The sequence below is a fragment of the Bubalus bubalis genome, chromosome 19 (assembly GCF_019923935.1).
Source record: "Bubalus bubalis isolate 160015118507 breed Murrah chromosome 19, NDDB_SH_1, whole genome shotgun sequence".
Taxonomy (NCBI): domain Eukaryota; kingdom Metazoa; phylum Chordata; class Mammalia; order Artiodactyla; family Bovidae; genus Bubalus; species Bubalus bubalis.
This window is the reverse complement of record NC_059175.1, coordinates 15317538-15343610: the sequence shown is the minus strand read 5'-3', so window position 1 is coordinate 15343610 and position 26073 is coordinate 15317538. Positions and strand designations below refer to the sequence as shown.

The window sequence follows — 26073 nt, the reverse complement described above, 5'->3', positions numbered from 1 at the left end:
ATTCCAAGACTCCCCAGATCAACAACAAAAAAAGCTAGATGCCCTTTCCAGAGCTTATAAATTCTTCCTTGTTGACCCTGGATCTCTGATTCAGGAGCGAATCCAAACTTTAAGGAACCTCAAGTTTATGCAATCTGATGAGTCCAATTCAAGAAAAATAATATAAAATTCAGTTTGAGGTCTTACAAGAACTGATGCAAATGTGGGGCCCTGAAGCTTACAGTTTACTACCTTAGCAGTAAAGTTGCATCTACTTTGACTTCACGTCTTATAACTCTCTCCTTCACTCCTCTTCAGCCACGCTGGACCATTTTGGCTCTTCTTAGCCCTTGCATTTGTTACTGCATCTGCCCGAAAGGCTGTTCCTCTGAATCTTCTTGTGGCCAATTCCCTCCTATTATTCAGATCTCAGCACTACTGTCCTGTCTTCAGGGAGGTCTTCCTGACACACAATAAAATAGAGATTCGTACTACCACTGCTGGCGCTCCCCCCAGGAATCCTTGTTATAGTATTCTATTTTGCTTTTTGTAGTACTGAAAATATCTTGTTTGTTTATTCACTGACTTCTAGACAATGTCTCCCCTCACTAGACCTCATGAGAGCAAAGATTGTGTTAATACTATTGCCTTTGTGATCTTTGAAGCTGAGTGTGTATGCTCAGTCTTGTCCTATTCTGCAACCTCATGGACTGGAGCTCACCAGGCTCCTCTGTCCATGGAATTCTCCAAACAAGAATACTTGAGTGGGTTGACATTTCCTACTTCAGGGGATCTTCCCAATCCAAGAATCAAACCTGTCTCTTGCACTTCCTGCCCTGCAGGCAGATTATTTACCCCTGGGCCACCAAGGAAGCTTTAATGTCTCAAAAATATGAGACACATTCTATACACTCAATAAATACTTGTAAACTAAGTGAGTAAAAGAATGGATGGATGGATGGAAGAATTAATTACATTCTAGGCACACGTAGAAACCTCCCTCAGATCTGGTGCTATTTCTATTACATCTTTCAGAAATTTCTCAAAATATCTAGTTCATTGATGTCAGTTTTACCTCTTCATCCCCACTGATATAATCTATGTGGGTATTTTTTTCTCTTTTTCTATGTCTTGTTGATTGTGTTAAGAATTCAGGAAAGGTGAGAATTAAATGTGGGGATGAAAATGACTATCATTAACTAGAAAATTCTTGTAAAATTTTAAAGTTTTCCATTTTTAACTTCAACAAATTAGATTGAAGCCTTGATGGGAACAATCAATCTATAAACAAAATATAATAGCAAATTTATTAGAACAGTTACTCTTCAACAAAATTAACATCTATCATGATATAGTACTTGTTCTAATCATCTAATTCCTTCAAAATTAGTCCTTAATTTTCCTCAGAGAATTTATTTTTGTCAAATAATTTGTATTTATAAGTACATTCCTATTAAAATAATGGCAGATTAAATAAATTGTTTCACCTAGGTTAGTACACATCTCTAGACTTAGTGCTTAAATTCATCTCTAGTGCACTGAGTGTATCTCTAGTGCTTAAGTTCAAATTTAAGAACAGTAGGACCAAATTTAAGGACCAAAGATATAGAACATCAGGAGGTCAAAACTGTATTTGCCAAAATGACCACTGACCTACATCCCTGCTCCTTGTTAATATTTCCTGTTTATTCTTGAGTTATTACATGGATCAATCACCTTCCTCATTCCACAACTCCAGGAATGTGATTTATCATGAGCAAACTTAAATTTACAGCCTTAAAGATTTGTCTATAAAGGTCATTTTGCAAAAGGTACATATATATCTCCTTCACAACAGTGGGCAGTAAATGTTCTCTCAATGACAAGGCCTCATTCTGTTTAACAGAGGATGTCATTAACCTTTTCAGCTCTGGCAGTCATTTTTAACTTCACAAGATCTAAAATTGATACATTTGTATAATGTAGATATCCTAAATATTAATCACTTTTTAAAAGTCCATTTACAGCTAGTTTCTATTTATGCTGAGTTCTAAATTGTTTGCTATATTGTTGGTTCCCAGAAAGCTTCCTGTCATAATAAGCAGGAAACCAAGAGCAAAGTTTTATTGGCCTTTTCTCATTTTTTTTCTCAAAGGTAGAAGATAGCCCCAAATATCATATTTCTCTATCATAAAGTCTCAGACTCATAACATTAACATCATCATGAAGCACACAACACATCTTTATATATGAAGAGTTTTCTGATATGCCCTTAAATATTTTCTAACCTCTTTGTATCCATTTTCTGTATTTTAAAATCACCCAAGGAGGTTTTTTTGTTGTTGTTAATAGTGATTTCTCAGGCTTAACTCCAGACTCAATGAATCAGAATCTCCAGGTGGTAGTAAGTCATTCATATATTTAAAAACTCCCCAATAATTTAAATTAGCCAGAATTAAGAACAATCATTAGAGTATAAACATTTACAAACAACTCTGCCCACTTCAACATGCTACTTCAGTAAATGGTATGGGGAGTTTTGGTCACAACTCATTTCCTCACCATCCAACTACATAAATAGCTTGAAAATACTGCTGTGGGTCACTTCATCCCCTGATTTTCCTTGTCCTCCTACATTTCAGTGTTTTGCCCACCATTCACTAAGTGGCAAATCCCTAGGAATGTCTCCTTTATGCTGGGATATGGACAGCCCTTACTATTGTCAGCCATTTCTCTCTGCGGCTAGGCTACCCTTTCTCCTTATGGGTACTCCAGAATTTACCCCAGTCTACAGCCTAGATAATAAGGGTGTAATTGCAGGAAATGTGTATGAAAACCGTGTGCCTCTTTAGAGCATCCGCAGTTTTGGAAACCTGGCAGAAGCTCTGTAAAAACATTGAAAACAAATCCTTACTCTAGTTTGTAGACCCTAAATTTCAGGAAACTTTTGACTGACAAATAGTTAATAAGATGAAAGGCTTTGTAACTTTTCTCTGTGCCTTCATTTTCAAAGGTTTGCACAAGTTGTTGGAACATATTTAAATATAATTTATTCTGAATAATCAATATTTCTACAAAGTTTACATTACAGCCCTGCTTGAATTAAAATTAATTACCTCAGCTATACAAACAAGGTGTTATCGCATAATGTTAATGGTTTCCTAGTTAAAGCATGAAGCGTTAGCTCCTGGCCAAAATAAGACAGTAGAAGCAACTTTGAGATGAAAATGACAGTGGATTCCTCCTGTAGGTTCAATATTCTGAAAACCACTGACACCATTATCCAGGGTTAACATCACAGTTACTAGGCATCAATGCTTTTTCCATTTCTCACTTAAATCTGTACTCTGACTGATGGCACTCTGTGATAAATGCAATCATTATTCAATAGCTGAAAGAGGAGTCATAACTTAGAACCTGAAGAGGAAAAACATGGAAAGGCCATATTGCTTGAGCTGTCCCATTTTAGCATGGCTACATTAGCAGAATTTATAGGATTAATTTGGGATTAACTTTCCTCGAATGCCGTGATTAATGCTAAATGTGAACTTCAAGTTAACACAAGTGAATTTAATTCTACATCAATAAAGAAGTATGTTTTAATTCAAATTATGATCTGAGATAATTCAGTGTTAACTATTAAATAGATGGTGACCTTATTTTCTTTGGGTTTTTCATTTAACTGAGGAGACAGGAGAAGCTGAGAGAAGACAGAGCAGGCTTTTTTTTTGCACACTAGCACCGCTAGCCTGTTTTCTTTCTAAGGACTTAAAAGGTCTGCCTCTTAATCCTCTCCTTCATTAGATTGGTAGATATGCTTCTTTCTTGGGGGCTTCAATGTTCTGTGGACAGAGAACTAGACTCTCTAATCAGCCACGTAAACTTAGGATAATCACTTAAATTCTCTGTACCTGTTTTGAATCTGTAGAAAGGCAGATTTATTTGGAAACTCTTCCACTTATATATCCCAGAGATGATATAAGACTTATATAACATTCTAATGGTGAAAGCTCCTTGATCAACTAACAAGAATTACAAAAGAAAGGTGGAGTCTATGGCATTTTTATTCTTAGACTCTTCTTCAATGCATGCAGTACCTCTTTGGTAGCCATCAAAGTACTACCAATATTTTTTTTCTGAAACATGAGATCACATACCCATCTACCTAGATCAAAGCTACTCCACCCTGGTACTATATGCATGCATGTGTGTTCAGTCACTTCAGTCATGTCTGACTCTTTGTGACCCTATGGATTGTAGCCCACCAGGATCCTCTGTCTGGGATTCTCCAGGCAAGAGTACTGGAGTGGGTTGCCATGGCCTCATTCTGGGGATCTTCCTGACCCAGGGATCCAACCAGTGTCTCCTGTGTCTCCTGCGTTGCAGGCAGATTCTTTACTGCTAAGCCACTTGGGAAGCCCAAGTTTATATAAGCCCAAGCCTATATATATATATATATATATGCAAGTGAAAGTGAAGGTCGCTCAGCCATGTCCGACTCTTTGCGACCCCATGGACTATACAGTCCATGGAATTCTCCAGGCCAGAATACTGGAGTGGGTAGCCTTTCCCTTCTCCAGGAAATCTTCCTGACCCAGAGATCAAACTCAGGTCTCCTGTATTGTAAGCAGATTCTTTACTAGCTGAGCCACAAGGGAAGCCCAAGAATACTGGAGTGGATAGCCCATCCCTTTTCCAGTGGATCTTCCCTACCGCATTGCAGGTGGATTCTTTACCAACTGAGCTATGAGGGAAGCCCATATATATGTGTATATATATATATATATCAGTTCAGTTCAGTTCAGTCGCTCAGCCGTGTCTGACTCTGCGACCCCATGAATCACAGCACGCCAGGCCTCCCTGTCCATCAGCAACTCCTGGAGTTCACTCAAACTCATGTCCATCGAGTCGGTGATGCCATCCAGCCATCTCATCCTCTGTTGTCCCCTTCTCCTCCTGCCCCCAATTCCTCCCAGCATCAGGGTCTTTTCCAATAAGATATAAACATTTATAAAAAATCAGTAATGGTGCTGTCAAACCCATTATTACCACACTGCTGCTGCTGCTGCTGCTGCTGCTGCTGCTAAGTCACTTCAGTCGTGTCCGACTCTGTGCGACCCCAGAGACTGCAGCCCACCAGATTATCAAACTATGACTTAAGGGTAAGAGGTCGACCCAGAGGGATGGAATGGGGATGGAGGAGGGAGGAGGGTTCAGGATGGGGAACACATGTATACCTGTGGCGGATTCATTTTGATATTTGGCAAAACTAATACAATTATGTAAAGTTTAAAAATAAAATAAAATTAAATAAAAAAAATAAAATTTACACAAAAAACTATCAAGCAAGGTAAGAGCATATTTGAAATCCATACCAACTGGATGTTCAAATATGATCAGATACCACTTCCAGCCTGAGAAAGTACTCTGATGCATTGATTCCTCAAATTTGGATAATGCCAAATGTAGTGGAGAAGTAAGAAAAAGAGAGAGACAGGCTAGGAGGAGCAGAAAAAAGGCTCTCACGTGCTGTAGCTTAAAGGTCAGCACAAACTCAGAGGCAATGTTCGCCAAGCACTGCCGCAGCCTCCAGCTCCACTCAACTTGATCTGGCCTTCTATCTGGCTCCCAGATAACAGATGTCCTTGCATTTTGATTGTTCACTGGGGGCATCCATCTAAATGTGTAACTCTGGAATGAAACCATACAGCTTCTTCCTTCCTCCCCAAAGCTGGATTATATCTCTACTTTTTCACACATTCTCCCTTTACCTCCTATATCACAGAGTATGTCCATCTCAAAATGTAACCCTTCAACCTCCTGCCTTCGTCAAGACTTCACTCCAATTACTCCTTCTTTCTCCAGAATATTTTCTTCCTGCCTTCAATCTTCCCTCTTTGTTATTTCCATTTCCTTAGTCACTATTGGTATGCACTGGTTTCCTTTTATCGAAAAGAAAAAAGAAATGTTTATTTCATGTACTCCTTCCCTTTATTTCTTATAACAACATAACCTCTCCTGGTAGTGTTCCACATGCAATGACCTCTTGGCCGCTCTGTGCCCCCTTCTCTCTTATCAGTTTTGCTGATTTCTTATTCTTTCCTGTTACTCAAATTGAATTCTGTAAATTTATCAAAGACCTATTTCTTCTCTCCCAGAGTAGTACCTTCTGCTTGTTATTTCCCTATTTCTAGTCTATTCCACTCTCTAAAATCTCTAAATGTGCTTTTTTCTTTAGCAGCCTGTTTCAATCCATCTCTAAGACCTCTCAGCTCTTTCTTTGCAGACCTCTATTATTAATCACTCCCTTATCAGTCTTTCCTCCACAATGCTAGTCTAAGCCATTCCAGCTGCAATAGCCACCTAAGTATACTAAAGAACTCTTGAAAAATCTTGTGTATTAATACAGGAAAGGTTCTTGGCCACTTGCATTTTATTGTCATCTACCTACATGTATAAGCACATAGGCTTAAAAAAACTGCTATTAGAAAAATGCGGTATACCTAGGATCAGATGGTTTCATTTCCCTGGAGATAATGTTTATGTGTTATAACCATGGAAATATATCATATCACAAGATATTCTATAGTATTTTTATTTTTTGCATAATGTCATTATTATTAGCAGTGTCTTTATTAAAGAATATGGAATGCCTCCTCTCTCAGCTGTCCAAATGATAAAAAAAATAAGTTGTCATTGTTCACCATAATTGCCAGTCACCTTAGTCAATTTTGTTTTTCTTCTGGACTGGCCTGCTCTTCCGCTACCTTTGTATGATCTAAAATTAAGAGAATGGGGAATAAAAATGGCCTGTAGGAGACTTTAGATGTATGACAGGCAGTGCAGGTTTTGAGAGACTAATGGGGAAGGCACAATGGAAGAAAAAGCCGCCTGAAAGAAAAGAAAAGGCATTGAAAATCAATGTTCCTACTTTATAATTTTCCCAAAAACCCAAGAAATAGCCAAGCTGTTTCCCAGGGGCCTACCTATAAAGGCTGTCTATAAAACTAAAGCCAGAGCAAAACTACGTCTCTGGGCTTAGGTACCAGAGATGGACTCCAGCTCCTCTTGGATGCCCAGTACTATTCAGAACATACACTGCGTGTCATCCTGACCTATGTCCATTCCTTCCCAGCAGGTTAGTGACCTTGGCCAGAATGGAAAGAAGTTGGCAGTCAGTCACTTCAGTTATCTGGAGCAACCTTCCTGACAAAGTCACTGACAGGACTGCAAATTTTTCGCTCAGTGTATTACTTATGGATATTTTATATTGATCAGAATAGACTGTTCTATAAACAATCCCCAAAATTTCAGTTTAATTAAGTCAAACTCAGGTTTGATTTCTGTTCATATCACAATCGAAGGTTGCATGGGGTGTGAAGAGGAGAAGAATCTGGTCTACATAGAGAAGGGATCCAGGGATCCTTGTACCTGTGGTTCCATCCTCCTCCAGGTGCAGAGAATCCTCTCCAGCTACCGAATGGGAAGAGAAGATCACTCTGGAGGTATTTACAGTCCAACCTTCAAAGGAAAGATATTAATTCTGTATGTATTATATTAGTCTAACATCAGCCTCATAAGAAAGGAGGTTGAGAAATGTAATCTAGCACTATACCCAGGAAGAAAAAGTCCTGGATACTGGTGAGCATAATCACCACCATCTAAAACATCTTTAATCCATAACAGGATGTTTTAACCAAACAGAAACTATTAACACTGGTGTCAAAGTCATTAATGATTAGTAAGGTTATTTCTAGAATTGTGGATACCCACCCAGATTCTTTATAGGAACTAAAGTGCATTAGGGGCTCTCTAACACCCTAATGCATGGTCAATCCCTCCTAAACCTTGAAAGCCCTGTGCATGTTCATAAATAGATCACCATTACACAACTGCATTGTGATATGCATAGAGCATGTTTAGTCATTATTAAAAATGATGTATCTATACAATACAGTATACACTTTCAAACACTACATTGTCAATATTTACAACTAGACTCCTGTTTCTATTAATACTGTTCTTTTAAAAGTAAAACTAGCTTTCAAAGTTTCCTTTCTCTCTTTTTAATTCTTGCAAAGACAGACTAATTGCTTCCAGGAACCATGAAGCACACTATATTTCATAGAATGCTTCCCTTGCAAGGATTTTGGAGAAGTTTCAAAACTTCCTCATCAATCTCCACAGCCAGACAAATAACAAGATAGGTGAGTCCTGTTGTCTCCTCTTTTCTTCCCCGTTTCTTCTTCTCCCAGTCAACCTACTTCTTTTTCTTTCTTCAGAGATGAAACCATATGAGACACAAAAGGACCACTTGCCAATGCAAGACAGCTCCTTGAAATTTTGTTCTGGCAAATTTTGTGGCAGTCTGAGCAATTGTTCAGGATTACAGACAGGGAGCCTGGAAATACCTGAGATAGGATTAGATTTGGAATTGCCTGTGGATCCGACTCATTTCCCCATCCTTGCCTTTGCAAAGTGATTTATTTGGAAAACAAAATTCACTGGATACTTCAGTCTCATGGATCTAGATTTTCTAGAAAGATCTAGTACAAGAATAAAATAGGTCTGCTTTGATTCTTAATAAGTGGACTAGAAGAACAAACTGGATTGCTCTCTTCTTCACTTGGTCAGTTGTGCATAGCCAGTCTTCTGGGTTTCAAATATCCCTGCCTAACATCTGAGATTGGGACACTCTTCTTGAAAGGCTGCTGTAGTCCCTTGGAATTGTGCTGTCTCCAAAAAAAACAATGAACATATTCTACTTTTTAAAAATGCATCAATAACCAGTACAACCATTGATCTAGGAGGTGACATTCTTCACATAATCATCCAAATGACAGATTGTTCAAATGCCATACCACGTGTATCACTACCATTATCAACAGTTCCCAGCCATCTGGGCTGGGAATGCTTTTTAGTAGAGAACAAAGCTTTTTCACATTTATAGATAAAGCTGAAAAAACAAAGACCCATAGGAAAAGCAATTCCTGACTTTCCCTCTTCTGTTATTTGCTCAAATCTCCTTGGCTCAAAACCTCATCAGCAGACTTCCCTGATGGTAGAGTGGGTGAGAATCCACCTGTCTGTGCAGGGCACATGGATTGGATCCCCAGTCCAGGAGGATCCAACATGCCTCAGAGCAACTAAGCCCATGCGCCACAGCTACTGAGCCTGTGCTCCTAGAGCCTGTGCTCTGAGAAGCCACCACCATGAGAAGCCCATTTATCACAATGAAGAGTAGCCCATGCTCATCACATCTAGAGAAAGCCCTCATGCAGCAATGGAGGCTCAGCACAGCCAAAAATAAATAAGCTAATTAATTAACAAAAGATTAGAAGAATCTATAAAACAAACAAACAAAAAAACCTCATCAGCATCTTCAGCTCCCTCTCTCTTCACAACCAGGCACCAAGTCTTGCCAGTTCTTTCTCTGATGTATCTTTCAGTCTTACCAGTATCCCACATTCAGGCGTTTATTGTTTCACACCTGCATCATTGAAATTACCTGCAAACAGTACACATCTGCTTTCATTAATAGTGGTCCCCATGAATGAAAACCATGGGTCTAGTTTTCAACCTGGTATTATAATGATTCCATATATGATCTCAAGCATTACTGTATGTACCCATTAGTGTGTGAATCTTCTGCTTTGGCTAAAATGGCCTAATTAGTATTTCCAGAAGGATCTGCTATCTCAAATTTATATGTTTCTTATGTGTGAAAGTTGCTCAGCCATGTCGAACTCTTTACAACCCCACTGATCCTCTGTTTATGGAATTCTCCAGATAAGAAAACTAGAGTGGGTTGCCATTCTGTTCTCCAGGGCATCTTCCCGGCAAGGGATCAAACTTGGGTCTCCTGCATTGCAGCAGATTTTTTGCCATCCAAGCCACCATGGCCACCCACCTCAAAATTCTTGAGGCTTCCCTTGTGCATCAGACAGTAAAGAATCTGCCTGCCATTGGGAGACTCAGGTTTGATCCCTGGGTCGGGAATACCCACTGGAGAAGGGAATAACTATGCACTGAAGTATTCATGCCTGGAGAATTCCATGCACAGAGGAACCTGTGGGCTATAGACCATAGGGTTGCAAAGAGTTGGACATGACTCACTGACAAACACTTCCACTTTATATGTGAAAACCACTGGGCAAAATCACAAACATTACATAAATATGAGTTATTACCTTGTACCTACCCCTGGTCACCCTGTTGTCACTCTTAAATGGTTTGATGAATTTCTTCTTATTCATGCACTCTGCCTCTTACTCTGCTCAGAACATTCTTCCTCTTATCTAGCTACCCTAATCCCCATTCCTTTGATTTTAGATTCATCTTCTCTCTCTTCCCAGACTCTTCATGTTGTTATAACTCATGGGAAGTTTTGAGTCTGCGTCTTTCTCTAGAATCACTACCTTCATAATCAATCCAGACTGATGCATGTAAGGAATCCAAATAAAAATTTCATTACAAGCTCCCACTTGATAGAGGGAATTGAGCTCTCTTTGTCACCTCGTGAAGAACATCTGCCCTTTTCTATCACTCCTCATGTGCTCAGAGCTCAATCCTGGATGCTCTACGCAGGTTTCTTTACCCAATCTTCCCTACCATCCCCCAGCCCACAATGGTCATTGTCCTCCAAATTCTTAGAACCACTCCTGTATTTAGATAATAACTATATTCTGCTGAGTGTTTACTTATTAGCCTTAGTAGTATATTCTTGAATACCCAAGTAGGTTGAAAACAGGGTGTCTATAGCAGCTTATATTATAGTCCCATATTTCAACATTATCCAAAAGAGCCTGACATGTGACAGTTGCTAATTGTTTATCTGGGCTTGTTAGTCACACTGGAAGCGACTGATTACAACACTCTCTTTCTTAATTGGAGTGTTAACACAGGCTCAAGAAGCCCTGTAGAAAACAGAAAGCCACCATCTCCTTGGAGGAAAAGATGCCAGAGCATAAAGCAAAGGCCAAGAAGGGCGATATCCACAATCTGGAAGACAAATGCATCATTTTACTCAAGGTCAGGGATGTCTTCATGTAATACTTTTCAAATGAAAAACTCCGGACAGTTCTTGTTATCTCGATTCCTATCTTGACTTTTCATTATCAGAATATGTATGTACATACATTGCCTAAATTAGGCTTCACAGTGTCCTCTTCTCTGGCCGTAATAGCTCTGACTTTGTTTTCCCCTTGAGGCTTACTTGGGTTTACCTTGCCCTACAGCCATCATTCTGACACCAGAAAACAGTGAAATTAACACACATAACATGGGAAACAAGAGGCCTCACTGATGATTCCACAGGGAAAAGAGAGCATTTGAATCAATCTTAATGTAGTAATAGATCTTCCATTAAAAAATCCCCCTATCAAGTGAGACCCAGCCAGAAAGGAAAATGCCCCTTCACTTTTAATTAAGTGACAAACCTCAAAACAATGTGTTGCTTCATTTGAAACCAGGGAGGCTATTTTCTTCCAGCTGGACATTGTGGGGAAGACAGGGAAGGGGGCTTATCACTGTCAACTGTGCTAAAAAGGCAACACAGGCCCCTGGCGCTTTTACTAGAATCTGCATTTCTCTTCTGCAAGTCCCCCACCTTGTCCATATTAATTAGACAGATGTCTAAATCTTCATTGTAGATGTCAGTCAGGGAAAATGTATGGTTTCAAGGTTAAAAGATGAAATGCCATGTTCTCTTTCCAGAGACAGGAATTTTTAAAAAAGAAACTAGCATGAGTTTCTGTGCTAAAACGAAATTTATTTCTCTAGGTGTCAGATCCCTGATGAGTATAGCAGGATCTTCTCCTGATAACAGTATTTTTTTTTTAACCTCAACTTTAAAATTATACAAATAAATACAAGCAGACAGTGATTATGATTAAAATAAAGATGTATATGTTACTGATATCAGTTTATTGTAGCATTACCATTATTAAAGTCCTTTCTTGTCACAGGGAAGAGTGAAGGCCAACTTTGATGCATATATACTTTACCTTAATACAATAATTTAAAAAAAAAAAAAAAGCATCAGGGGCTCTTTAGTGCTATGTAGCTCTTTTGCACTTATTCCTCAAATCTCTCTATGGTTTCGGCAATTATACTCTAATTAAATGCTCCTTCCCCATTCGTGTGTAAATCCTCCAAGGCAGGAAGAACAAAGGTCCCAAAGCCATTGACAAAGTTCTGCAAAAGACACAAATAAACAGAAGTCTCAAGACTTCAAATGCTGATCAAGGTAAAATTTGGATGAGCAATTTAGGACTCGAATTATTTTATCTAGAGAATTTGTCCTTAAAATATAGGAAGACATACAGCAAAGATTGGTTTTTCATATAGCTCTACTTAAATTACTGTGAACAAAAAATAAAAATAAAAAAGAATTTTCAAATAAATAAGTGATGGACTGGAAAAATCTCTCTCATTTTATCCACCATAGCCCCTTTTAAGCATTATTTATGCCAAGCTTCCCTGGCAGGTTCAGTGGTTACGACTTCCCCTTCCAATGCTGGGGGTGCGTGTTTGATCTCTGGTGGTAAAGCTAAGAATCCCACATGCCTCTAGCCCCCCCAAAACAAAACATAAAACAGAAACATACTGTAACAAATTCAATAAAGACTTTTAAAAATGGGCCACATCAAAAAAAAAAAAAAAAAACCTTAAAAAAACAAGAAGCATTACTTATGCATAGAAAAATCATCCACTGAGTTCCCAGAGCACTTATAGTTTCTCTCTTTTAAGGGGATGTGATGCTTACTCTTGGTTTAGGTCTGAGAAAAAGATACCAAACAGAGGTTCCGTTTGACAAACAATAAAAGGGCTACAAGTGATAGAGTTGTCTTTTCACTTTCTTCATTTTAAAACAAGAGAACTTTTTTCATTCGCAACTTTTTTTAACACAATTCTCAAAATAGCCCAAGGAATCATTCCTAAGGTAAGCATGAAGGGAGAAGGGAGTAAGAATCATTAACTTTGTGCAATTAATGGAAAAGAAACCATCATTCAACAGAAAATTAGAGGCTAGCTCTAATTATAACAAACTTCTTGATCCTGGTCACATGGATGGAAACTTACATTCAAATGGAGCTGAAAATCTTCCCTCCTGGGGGCAGTAAAGATAACCGGTTTTTCAGCAGGAGTGGCAAGGCTGAAAGGACTTTTTAAGAAGAAAGCTTGGAGTGCTCCATACATTACAATGACAAGAGGCCGGTTTCTGGGCAAACCTGTGTTGCAGGACAGTCAGGGCAAGGAGCTGTGTACAGGAGTCCCCTGGACTCCGCAGAGAAAGCACCCCTAGTGAGTCCTTTATTGTTCGGTCGCTAAATCGTGTCCTACCTACTCTTTGCGACCCCATGGACTGCAGCATGCCAGGCTTCCCTGTCCTTCACCATCTCCCAGAGTTTTCTCAAACTCCTGCCCATTGAGTCAGTGATGCTATCTAACCAACTTATCCTCTGCCGCCCTAGGGCCTCTATTTAACATGAGCACTTCTGAGGTCACAGATAGTGCTAAACCTGTGGGGGCCCATTCTACTGAAAGCCCTTATTTCCCCTTTTGGAAACAAAATCTTGGTAATCAAGTGTCCTGGACATTCTGCAGAACAAATCTTGTTTAGTGTCAGGGTGTGCGAAATAGATTTATTTCCCATTCGGAAAAGGAGGAGAGAGTGAATTAGGAGGAAAAAGAATCTGCTTGCATTGGATAAACTTCTTTCAGGTTCCAAGGGAGGGCCAGCCAGAGCTCGGGCCCACCCAGACAATGGCACCCTTGGGACTTCTTAGTCTTTCTAGTCCCTAGAGCTGCTCTGGCTGTGGCTTCCATTAACTTTAACTGTTGGGCGTCCCTGGTGGCTCAGACAGTAAGAATCCGTCTCCAGTGTAGGAGACCTGGGTTTGATCCCCGCGTCGGGAAGATGCCCTGGAGAAGGGAATGGCAACGCATTCCAGTATTCTTGCCAGGAAAATCCCAAGGATAGAGGAGCCTGGCGGGCTACAGTCCATGAGGTCCGAAAAACCGGACTGAGCGACCAAGCCCACACACCCTCGCTTGAGTAAGTCCTGGGGCGTAGGCGGGGTGGCTCCAGTTGGGATTAGTTTTCAGTGCACCCGCCCAGCACAAACCAGACCTCAGACAGCCGCGAAGGTGCGCGGATCCTCTGCACTCGGCGCCCCCGCCCGGCTCACGCAAAGTGGCCGGCGGGCGCCACCCACAGTAGGTAAGTGGCGATGCCAGCTGGTACAGACTCGCGGGCAACCTGTCCGAATAAGTCCGCTCTCCCTTCCCAATGAATGTCAGTTTCTTTGGTGAGTGCTGACATCAAGGCAGGCAAGGATAAATTCGTTCCGCTCTCCCTCGCTCTCTCCCTCTGGCCCAGCCTTGTACTTACTGAGCCACTCTAGCCACTTGTTTTGAATCCAAGAAAACAAAGCATGGGGCTGTTTTCGGGAGAGTTACTCTGAGAGCCCACGCCAGCAGACGGAGACTCCCCGGGATACCTTAGGCACCAGGAAAAGCAGACCCTCCCAGCTTTTCCGACTAGCAACTTAGTGTTTTAGGACTGGCGAGGGCATAAAGGGAAGATGGGGAAGGAAGGATGAGATGAGACCGGGACGGGGCGGGGGTGGGTTTACTGGGAAATGAAGCGAAGTCCTGAACCTTAAGTTCAAGTTGTAGCAGTGAGGCGATCGCGTGGGAGAGCCTTTTCTGGGCGCAGCGGCTGGGTGTACAGGTTCTTTTTTCGTGTGGATTTTTTTTTTTTTTTTTTTTTTTTTTTTTTTTGCCTTTAACGGCTGAAGCTTAAAGTTCCGCCGCGAAGATTATGGGGCAGAAGAAGCAGGAGGCAATTGCTGGAATCAAACGGATTCTGAAGCCAGTTTGAGCCAAGGTCTCCTCTCACAGGGCTAAGGAGTTTCTCTCTTGCCCGGAGGCTAGACCCTCTTTACGAAGAGCGCCATCCTTCCCCGCTGGGTACTGAGGCTTGGGAGAGGCTTGGGTGGATGAGGTCTGGAAGCAGCGCGCCTAGCAGCTGTGAATGTCAGAGGGAAAGTAGCAAAGGCTTTGATTCCAGAGGACTAGGGGAGGCAGAATGAATGGGATGGGCCTACTCGCCGCTACTCCATCATCATCGGCGGCAGAACTTGCACTTGATGATCTTCTTAAACGCGTTTTGGAAGTCCTTGTTGAAGTAGGCGTAAATGACAGGGTTAAGCAGAGAGTTGGAGTAGCCCAGCCAGTTGATTATGGCCCCCAACAGGGTAGGCATGTGGCAGCTGCTTTCGCAGAAGGGCAGGACTAGGGCCACGATGAAGAAGGGCAACCAGCAGAGGATGAAGGTGCCCATGATGATACCCAGAGTCTTCACCGTCTTCCTCTCGCGGGCCAGGGCCATCTTGCGCTTGGCCTCGGCGTTGCGCTCATTTTTTTTCTCGAAGGAGGAGGGGACGTAGGGGACAGCACCGCCTTCGCTGGGCAGCGGAAGGTGCTCTTTGGAGTTGCCCACCCGGTGCACTTCGATCACCTCCAGGGCGGCGCCTTCTTCGCCCTGCCTCACGGCTCCATTGGCGCACGGAGCCCCTGTTACCTTGTTCTCTGTGCCCTGCCTCCAGTCTCTGCTATCCGACTCACCACTCACGCTCTTTCTGGGCTGCGGGGCCGGCGACGCCGCAAGGCGGTGGTTGGCTGCCGCCTTGTCCACCTTCTTAACTGTCTTGCGAATGCGGAATCGCGCAGCTCGAAAGATGCGCCCGTAGAGAACCAGCATGAGCAGCAGAGGGATGTAGAAAGCGCCGAAGGTGGAGTAAATAGTGTAGCCGTGGTCCTTGCTGATAGTGCACGCGTCCGGGTCCGAGCGGTCTTCCGGGGTGCGCCAGCCCAGCATGGGCGGGATGGAGATGAGGAAGCCAATGAGCCAGGTGAGCGAGATGAGCGCAGCGGCGCGCCGGGGCGTCCTCTTGTTCACGTAGTCGATGGGATCGGTGATGGCCCAGTATCTATCCAGCGCGATAGCGCACAGGTGCAGAATGGACGAGGTGCAGCACAGCACGTCGAGGGCGATGAACAGGTCACAGGTGACCTGTCCCAGAGTCCACTTGTTGAGCACCTGGTACAACGCGGCCATGGGCAGGACCAGCACCGACACCATGAGGTCGGTGATGGCCAGCGAGCCTATGAGATAGTTCGCCACGTTCTGCAGGGAGCGCTCCAGGGCGATGGCCGCCACTACACACGCATTGCCCAGCACCGCGCAGAAGATGAGCGTGCCCAGCACTAGAGAGGTGATTACTTGATAGCTGAAGGTCACGTCGGAGATGCCAGTAGCGTTGCCGCGTGTCCCGAAGGGACCCTGGGACGACGTGGTGTTATTGCCCTGTCCGGGGCTGAGCACATCCATGCTTGCGCGCCGGGCAGGGGAGGGGGAGGGGAGAAAGAGCTGCTCCAGGTTCCCCCTCGCCCCTCCCCCTGGGGTCTCCCGCCCCTGTTTCCTGGGGAGTTTCAGCTAAGAGAGGATGCAGGGACTCAGGCAGGAAGTTCTTACTGCTCAGGCGAAGGCATCTCGCAGAAGCAGCTAGCTTCTAGGCGCTCCCTGGGCTCTGGTAGTGCAGCACGCTCTGAGACTCCAGCTGGGAAACGAATTGGCTGGAGAAACAGCTCCGGGATCTCCGGGCGGCGGAAAGGTGGCTGGAACGTCTGTCTCTTGCTGTCCATTACACTTTGCCGCTGCCTAACTGGCTGCCATACCACCCGGAGTCTCCCCACCAGCAAAGAGTCTCCAATCTTAGAAGTATCTGGAATAGAGAAACACCATCTTCCACAGTCACTCTGTAACCCTCCTCTTCCTTGCTTCTCTCCCTCCTCTCCTACTCTTTCCTCTACTCTCTTCTCTTTCTCTTAAGCCTCCTCCGTCTCCCTCTTTCTCCCACTAGTCATCCCTTCAGTCTCCCTCTCTTCTCACTCTCCTTTATCTCTCCGGTGTTGCTCCGACAGCCAGACTCCCTCCCTCCTACGCTAACCCTCCGTTCCTAACACTTCCCCAACCCTGAGTGCCTCTTTCCCCTCGTTCCCCGCCCTCCTCTCCCTCTAGCTCTGCCTCTTTGCGTTCAAGTCCCTTTTTGTCAACCGAGACTCAGAACTCACTTACACACACCCGATCTGCCGATCAGACCAACATTACAACAAATAACTCCGCCTCCCACCCAGCCAAACTCGAGAGAAAAAAAAAAAAAATCTAACTACATACATTGCTTCATATTTGTCAAATTCCTTAGTAGACTCAGCATCACTGAGTGGTAACAGGATAAGAGAAGAGGAGGCATAAGGAGCCTGAATGGGGATGTGGACAGTCCTGGGTCAGTCTGTAAATTATTACTAATAGATGGAAATAAGACGGAGTGTGTCTTAGCTTTTTAAAAATCACCCCCGTGTGTCAACTCACAGTCCAGCTTATCTCCTTTGCCTCTGACTTTTTTTCCTAACCTTGAGAAATTGGGTGAGAAAGCAATTAAAAAGGACACGTCAAAGGAGAGGTGAAAAACTGCATTTCAAAGGGAAGAAAAACCGATTCGGTATGTGTTCTACACACATACACACACACACACACACTCACACACTTGCCTTTCCATTCATTTCAGTCGCTCAGTCGGATCGGACTCTTTGCGACCCCGTGGACTGCAGCACTCCAGGTTTCCCTGTCCATTACCACGTTCCAGAGCTTGGCTTTCCATTACCATTGCCTTTTTAATTTCAATGAACATTGTCATCTTCCACAGCTTTGTACCAGGTAAATTTAGGGGAGAGAATTTGTTTGACTTTGTGTTATAAATGAGGTTGGGCATTTTTTAACGGCCCTTTCCTACCGGTTTTCCAGAATCTACGGAAAACTTGGTGGAATTCCCGGTCGCTGGTTGCTTCTTTTGGGCTCAGAAACTGGGTTCAGCACCTGGGACAGCTCTAGGCAATAAGGACTTATGTCGCCACCTACCGGCAAGTGCTTTAGAGCGCCATCTAGAAACCCTTTTCTTGCAGAAAATAGCGTGTATTGAGGAAATCCCACAGCTTCAATAAAGAAAGAAGGTTATTAAAAGAAAAGTAACTTTGAGTTTCCTGTTTTTTCTATTTTATTCAAATATTTCTTTTAGTATCATCTGCTGCTTTTAATCGTCTCTATCAAGTCCATTATGTTTTCTGGCTTTTTTTGAAAGCCTGCAACATGTCATTCACAAGTTCTATCCAGAAATGTGATTTTAATAGACCTAGAAAAACACCTTCACTTGTGCTGATTTTGTGCCAACATATGCTGAATTTTGGAACTCATACCTTTGCACACATTCATCAATGGGGAAAAAGCATTATTGGATTTTCCAAATGGGGATGACTTAACATAGAAGATAAAAAGACTGCTATGTGTTGGTTATCTAAGCTGTTTCCTTTACCAAGGAAACCAAATTTAATTCCATTTGCACCTAGATAAAGAATGGGATTTCTACTCCACTAGAATAACATATAACAAAATTCACTTATACATTCTGATTTCAGGACTGAAGTAAAGTACAGAATGCAATCCCAAAAGTAGATAACATGCACAGATTCACTACAGAATAGCAATAGTCTTAATATTGTGTTCAAATTTGAGGTCTAAATGCTCCAAGACCAAACAAAAGAGCAATCATAAGAGTGTCAGAGCAAATCTTGTTGTACAGGACGATGTATTTGGAGATGGATTGTTTTACAATGCCGGGCTGGGCACAGTTCCCACTCAATCATTTCAGCATGCCACAACAAAGAACCTGACATTTATAATGACCTAAGGCATTGAAAAGAAAGAGATAAGTACATACGGTGATACTGGCTACAGACTCTGAAGAAGTCTTTTTAAAATTTGTCTGGGTACTCATTCTCCCCTTTAAAATCTCCTCACAAATACAAAGCTAAATAACTTTATTAGAATACAGTTGCAGTTCCAGCAAAATTTAATAGAAAAATAGTTATAATCTAGATTCTCCAAAGATAAAACTTGGGAAATATAGCTGATAACATAAACAAAGAGTAAAATAAAAAAAATTTGAATTAGAAAATATTAACATGTCAAGTACAAACTTGAATAAGAATTTTGTCAAACTTAGCACATGTCAACATAGGGTAAGTCAGTAAATGTGTTGGTCAGCAACTGTGCATTCATTATTACTAAACACAAGTTGTTTAATAACTGACAAATTTATTTTTCTGAAAGCTAAAATGCTGTTAATTTAACGTTAATATTTCTGAGATCTTGCACTTGCTATTCTGCCTTAATATTTTACAGCACAGCTTTTTCTTTATTCAAGTTGAAAAATCTCTCAAGTAGCTCATGTTTTTCTTAGAAATAGTGTATATAATATTGCAAACATTTCATTTCAATGAGAATATATAGAAAGTTTATAAACACTAGGAAGAAAATAGAAGTATAAAGGCCATGCAGCACTGACTAGGATGGTCCTACAACCTTCATATGACTAATAGATAATTATGTAAAACTTTTATTAAACTAAAAATATTGTGATATATGTTAAAAGCACAATGATATTGCATTTTCCTTATGTTCACACTTTACCAGTTCTTCTACATTTAACTCTTAATGATACAGAATCCCAGATATTCCAGAAGAGATGGTACAAACAGAAGATCCTAAATAAAGAGTTAGGCTGTTATTCTTTGAGGACTGAAATTAGCCTAAAGAAACACTAGCTTGAGAGCGAATATTATTGATGACATCATTTGAAAACAAAACTTCTAGTCATTCTGCTTTTATGGATCTAGGGTTTGATGCATCATTTATTATGTGACATTTCTCTAAAATAGGTTATGGGAGATAAAGATTTTTAACATCTTCACAGGAAATTTGATACAAGCCAAGCATTTCAATGTAGTTCTTTAACCAGGGACATAAGATTAAAAAGATGTTAGGCTGGAGTTTTTCTGTAAATCTGACTGCCTTATCATTACCAAAAGTTCAGTAGTGGTTGGTTCTTCTCAATAATTGGTATGTTCATCCATAATCCCCAAATTGTGGCTGATTTTTCTATCAGTGAGGGAATAACCTATAGAAGAAATAATTGAAAATTGGCTTAAATTACAAAAATAAATTTTTGAACTATTATAAAGCGTTTTTATATTTTAAAATAATTACATAATAAAACTAAGATAGATTATTTTTTGGCTTTTAATTTTTACAATGTTGTGTTGGTTTCTGCCATACACAGCTGGAATCAGCCATAATTATACATACATCCCCTCCCTCTGAGCCTCCCTCCCTTCCCCCATCCCACCTGTCCAGGTCATCACAGAGCACCAGACTAGGCTCCCTGTTTTATACAGCAACTTTGCACCAGCTATCCATTTTACACACAATAGTGTAGATATGTTGATGCTACTTTCTCTATTCATTCTATTGGATAGATTATTTTTTAATTAAAAATATCATTCTGAATTTAATTCACCCCAATCTTCAAATACTAAAGCAGCAAGGCAATTGTAGTTTTTCCAGAACTGTGAATTTTTTTTTTTTTACTGGAATTTGTTAGGGATTAAAAAAAAAATAACTTCAAAGAGAAATTTTGTTTAGATAATTTAGGAAATGTGGTCTTCTGATTATCAGTGAGAAGTAACTGGTTCTTTATAAGAAATGCAACCAAAATGCAAGAGAAAAAAATTCTTTAAAACTAAGCCCAATTTTTTTTGTGTGTGTATATAATTCTCACTGTGCACCCTCCTCAGATGGGCACCCTTCCTTAGCTGCTATTTCTATATGCCGGACACTTATGCAATACCCAGAACCACACTGGGTCTTTAGTGGGAAAACACAAATGATGGAAGCCTCAGTCTCTGCTTCAGTAACTGTAAGGTTGATTTGGTTCATTTAACACAATGTTGAAAACACAGCATGTAGAGAAAGAAAAAAAAAAAGTAATTCCTATTCATTTAGTGTGTGACTTTGGGCAAGTTAATTAACTCTTGATTTCTCAGTAGTAAAATGAGTGCAAAATAGATTTGTGAAAAAGTGATTTTGCTGGCCCATAAAAAACACCCAGTAAAGGTCAGTCAATAATAGTAGTAATAGTGTTGCAAAGTTAGAATATTAATTCTCTCTCTCTACTGATAATTGCTGAGAAGTGCAGAGAAGGAGAATTAGGTAGGTTTAGTGAAAGAGCAAGTGCTTGAAAAAAAAAAAAATTAAAGCCCTTTCAGGTGAGGATTTATTTTGAAAACAATTTTCATGTGGATGAGTTACCAAACCAAACTTGGGTCTGCTAGCCCGCTATATGCAGCAAAGCCAATCTACTTACACCAAGTTGTGATGAAAGACAGTAGAGCCCATTATTGTGAGATGCCCAGTGTGAAGCTGAGCAAGGAGACCCAGCAGCTCATGCTCAAAGCACCTGAACTCTTTGATGGCTCTCAGGGAAGGATTTTTAAAGACAGTGTGAGGGAGAGGGTTGCAGGGTGACTGATCAGTTAGAAAACATTCTTTTGGTTTATTGGTGGTGAGGGAACTGCACAGTATTTCTGGAGTCAACATCATCCCTTCTAGTCCCAACTGGTCTGGGGGGTCTTTTTATGGGCCAGCAAAATCACTTTTTCACAAATCTCTTTTGCACTCATTTTACTACTGAGAAAACAGAGTTAATTAACTTGCCCAAAGTCACACACTAAATGAATAGGAATTACTTTTTTTTTTTCTTTCTCTACATGCTGTGTTTTCAACATTGTGTTAAATGAACCAAATCAACCTTACAGTTACTGAAGCAGAGACTGAGGCTTCCATCATTTGTGTTTTCCCACTAAAGACCTAGTGTGGTTCTGGGTATTGCACAAGTGTCAAAGTTAACTTTTTCCACCTGCTGGGGCTTTTAGTATCTGCAAAACAACTCAAGGATATGACCCAAGGTATTATCTACAGCCCTTACAGAGAAATTAAAGGCCCTTGACTTTGTTTCATGGCTAAACTATTATTATTTTGTCTTGTTTTACTGTTTACCTTGGCTTCTGCATTTTCTTAGTTCTGTGACTAAATTTGTTCATTGCAACTCGTGAAGGTCTAAGACGCTAAAGCTCTTCTACAAACAAGAGACAGGGACACCGCCGGGGTCTATCCCTTGGATGGCCCAGCAGGGTCCTGCTCAGTTTCAAATGTGACATTCTCTCAGTTCTTCAAATTATTTGGTAATCTTCCGATTCTTTAGGAAATTCTGAGTACAAGTGAAGAAAGATGTGCCCTCTGCATTCTGGAACTTCTTGACTTAAATCAAAAGTTATTGGGAATTCCCTGGTGGTACAGGGGTTAGGACTCCATACTTTAACTGCCAAGGGCCCGGGTTCAGTCCCCAATGGGGGAACTAAAATCCCACAAGCCACAGAGTGTGGCCACAATAAAAAAGAAAAGTTTTGGGGGAGTGGTGATGAACATATCAACAAAAATTCAGTAATCACTGAGGAAAAGGGGTCTGCTCTTCTCTGGGAGCTCAACCATTTGTTCAAAAGTATAAATAAATAACAGTCTTACGGACTCTGTGGCAGAGGGAGAGGGTGGGAAGAATTGGGAGAATGGCATTGAAACATGTAAAATATCATGTATGAAATGAGTCGCCAGTCCAGGTTTGATGCACGATACTGGATGCTTGGGGCTGGTGCACTGGGACGACCCAGAGGGAGGGTATGGGGAAGGAGGAGGGAGGAGGGTTCAGGATGGGGAACACATGTATACCTGTGGCGGACTCATTTTGATATTTGGCAAAACTAATACAATTATGTAAAATTTAAAAATAAAATAAAATTTTAAAAAAGTATAAATAAATAATTGAAAATCATAGATCTCAATAAAATGCTTAAAAGTACAGCAAAACCCAAAAGGCAGTAGTTTTCATCAGATTAGCGTGACAGGTGTTAGTAAATGTGCTTTCCTGAGTTCACCTCCTCTACATTGCTCTTTCTGACAACATTTTCATGGCTCATTTCTGAAAGGATAAGATGAGATGAGAAAAATCTTTGGAATGTTAACTCAATATTTTCTGTTAATTGAAGGATAGTTGAAAATTTAGTATAATATTTATCTGAAACAAGATTTAATTACTGTATTTAACAATAATTGGGGGGTAAAGACCTAAGTATTATTTTGCTTTGGCGAGTAACCTTTTTTGTTATAAAATTAAAACCAATGCCAAATGAGTTATTTTAATCTTGTTTTAAAACATGCTACATATAAAAGCAACTATTGTGAGTGCAAAATATGAGTCTATAACTGTGCCATTAGGCCTGTTGAGACAGTAATTTGTTAGGTGGGTATAGCGGCTCAGGGCCACAGTTTTGGATTCAAATAGCTATGCTGCCATATACTAGCCTTGAATTTTTCTTATTTCTTTCCATTGCATTATGAAGATGTAGTATAAATATTAATAGATGAAATACTTACATACTTAAGAAAACTCATGAGAAAGAACAGTATGATTCCATTGAAGCTCTCTTTACTCGTGAATTTAGGGGTTTTCATTCCCATGAATGACACATGTCACTAAGCAATATAGAAACGGTATCATTCTCTCTGTAATTTTCTGCAAATTCTTTTTCTTGCTTGACATTATCTTTGTGAAATTCACTTGCATTGATAAAAGCACCACTAGTTCATTTATTTTCACTGTAGATTTAAATTATATAACTAATGCCACAACTTATATATCCATTCTCTGATTATTGAATGTTTAAGTCTTTTTCAAACATTTGCTTTTATAAATAATACTGCTATGAGTGTTAATGTTTATATCTCTTTTTAAAAAATCTGTGTAACTTAGAATAGACTAGATTAGTGTTTTTTAAACAAAGCACATGGGGATCTTATTTAAAATATAGATTTTAGCACCACAGGTATGGAGTAGAGCCCACGACTGCATGTCTGCCGCGTTCCCGTGACAGTGATACTGCTGATTCATAGACAATACTTAGAGTAGCAAAATTTAAGCATCCAGAAATGAAATTATAGGATCCTTTGATATACCCAGATTCAATCTTTGTATATATGGCCTAATTCTTCTCCAAACTGGTTGTATAAGATTTCATAACCACTTTTGTAGGTTGAATTATGTCACCCAAAAGCATAAAGGATTCAGTCTCTGGGACTGTGACCTTATTTGGAATTAGGATCTTTGCAGATCTAATTAAGTTGAAAAGAGGTCATATAAGATTAGGGCAAGCCCTAATCAAATGACTAATGTTCATATAAGTTGAGGGGGATTTGGACAGACACACAGGGAAGGACCCCATCTGAAGACAGATACAGAAATTGGCATTATACTGCCACAGTCCAAGTAATGCCAAGGACTGCTGCCAGTCACCAGAAGCTTAAGCAAACACGTGGGATGGACTCTCCCCTAGAGCCATCAGAGTGTTTGTGCTGGGCCAACACTTTGATTCAGATGTCTCCCTTCCAGAATTCTGAGACAATACACTTCTGCTGAGTTAAGTCACCAGGTTGGGGCACTTTATTTTGGCCCCCTGGGGAAACTAACACAGTCACTAATAATGTGTAGGTTCCCATTGCTTCATCAAGGTTGAGTGTTGTTTCATTTTTCTTAACTGTGAATTACTTATTCTTATCTTTCGCTTACCTTTAAATTGGGTTCTTTGTGTATGTGTGTTGTGGTTTTTTGTTATTTTGAACATACCCTGTGACAACTGGGATCTTAGTTCCCTGACCAGGGATGGATCCGGATCCCCCTGTATTGGAAGCATAGAGTTTTAACCAGTGCATCACTAGGGAAGTCCAGTTTGGTTTTGTTTTTTTTTTAATTATTACTAATCTTTAATGTCCATTATCTATTATAGATGTTAATCTTTTGTCCTTTGTATTATTGAAAATATTTTTTCTCAATCATTGGCTCAAATTTTTACCTTATAAAGGTGTTTTTTAATGAATTTACATTTTTCAGTTTAATGTAAATATTTCTCTTTGTTCTGTGCATTTTCTGTCTTGTCTACTTAAAGGTTGTAATGATATCAGTCAACATTCTTTTGAGTTTTATATTTAGTTCATCAGTTCTAGGCTTGACTTTTGAGTATATTGTGTGAGACAGGAATCCAGGTTAAATGTTACTGTCAGAAAAATTATCTAATACCATACATTTTATAGTCTATTCTTTCACCCCCTGACATACAGTCTCTTCTGACATTTTCACATACACGTGAGTTTACTTTCAGGTTCTGTAGTCTCTTGGCCTATTTGTATATTCTGTTCCAAAAATTACAATGCCCTAATTTTTGCAACACATGTGCTATGTGCTAGATCATCCTCTACTTCATTCTTCCTTAAAAATCTCTTGACCATAGTTGGCCTTTTACTGTTACATATTAACTCTGAATCAACTTTTCCATCCTGTACCCATATCTACATCCAAAATTATTGTGGAATTTTATTGGAATTGTATTGAAATTATAATTTCAAAAGAACAGACATCTTTATGTTACTCATCTTTTTTAACCATCATGAATATGATGTAACTTTCCATTTATTTAGATCTTCCTTGCCTTTTAATAAAGTTCTTAATTTTATCTATTAATGACATAAACAACTTGTGGTAGATTTTTTCCCCATAGGTGCCTTACTTCATTGCTATTGTAGTTGTGCTTTTATGGATGATAGCTAATGTGAATGGCATATTTTTAAATTGTGTTTTCAATTTTTGCAGGTGTATAAGAATGTGATTAAGTTATTTAACTACTTTTACTTCTGTGTACTTGATTAATGTTAATAATATGTAGATTTTCTTTGTTTTTCTATGTTGACAAGTAAATTATCTGCAAATACTACAACAAAACTTACTAAATTTTTTGCACTTAATTACCTTTTTATTTACCAATGAACTGGCTAGAATTATAGTATAATATTTCAGAGATGAGGAAATAGAGTGTATACTCATCTCATTCATGATTTTAGAGAGAATACTTCTAATGCTACACCACATAGTGTATTTCTGAAAGGTATGCTTGATCAGCCTAAAGAAATTCTACTTCCTACTCTATTCCTTTCTTATACTTTGTTTTAGGTTTAAGTTACTAATGCTAAGTTGCTTCAGTTGATCCGACTCT

At 40.2% G+C, this 26073-nt stretch overlaps 1 protein-coding gene across 1 annotated transcript; it reads right to left on the bottom strand.

The window, feature by feature from the left end:
- Positions 1–14719: 14719 nt before the first annotated feature.
- Positions 14720–17620, bottom strand: HTR1A (5-hydroxytryptamine receptor 1A). Its single transcript, XM_006048040.4, has one exon. It carries the CDS (start codon positions 16355–16357, stop codon positions 15089–15091), a length of 1269 nt encoding a protein of 422 aa, XP_006048102.1. The 5' UTR covers positions 16358–17620; the 3' UTR covers positions 14720–15088.
- Between the last annotated feature and the right edge of the window lie 8453 nt (positions 17621–26073).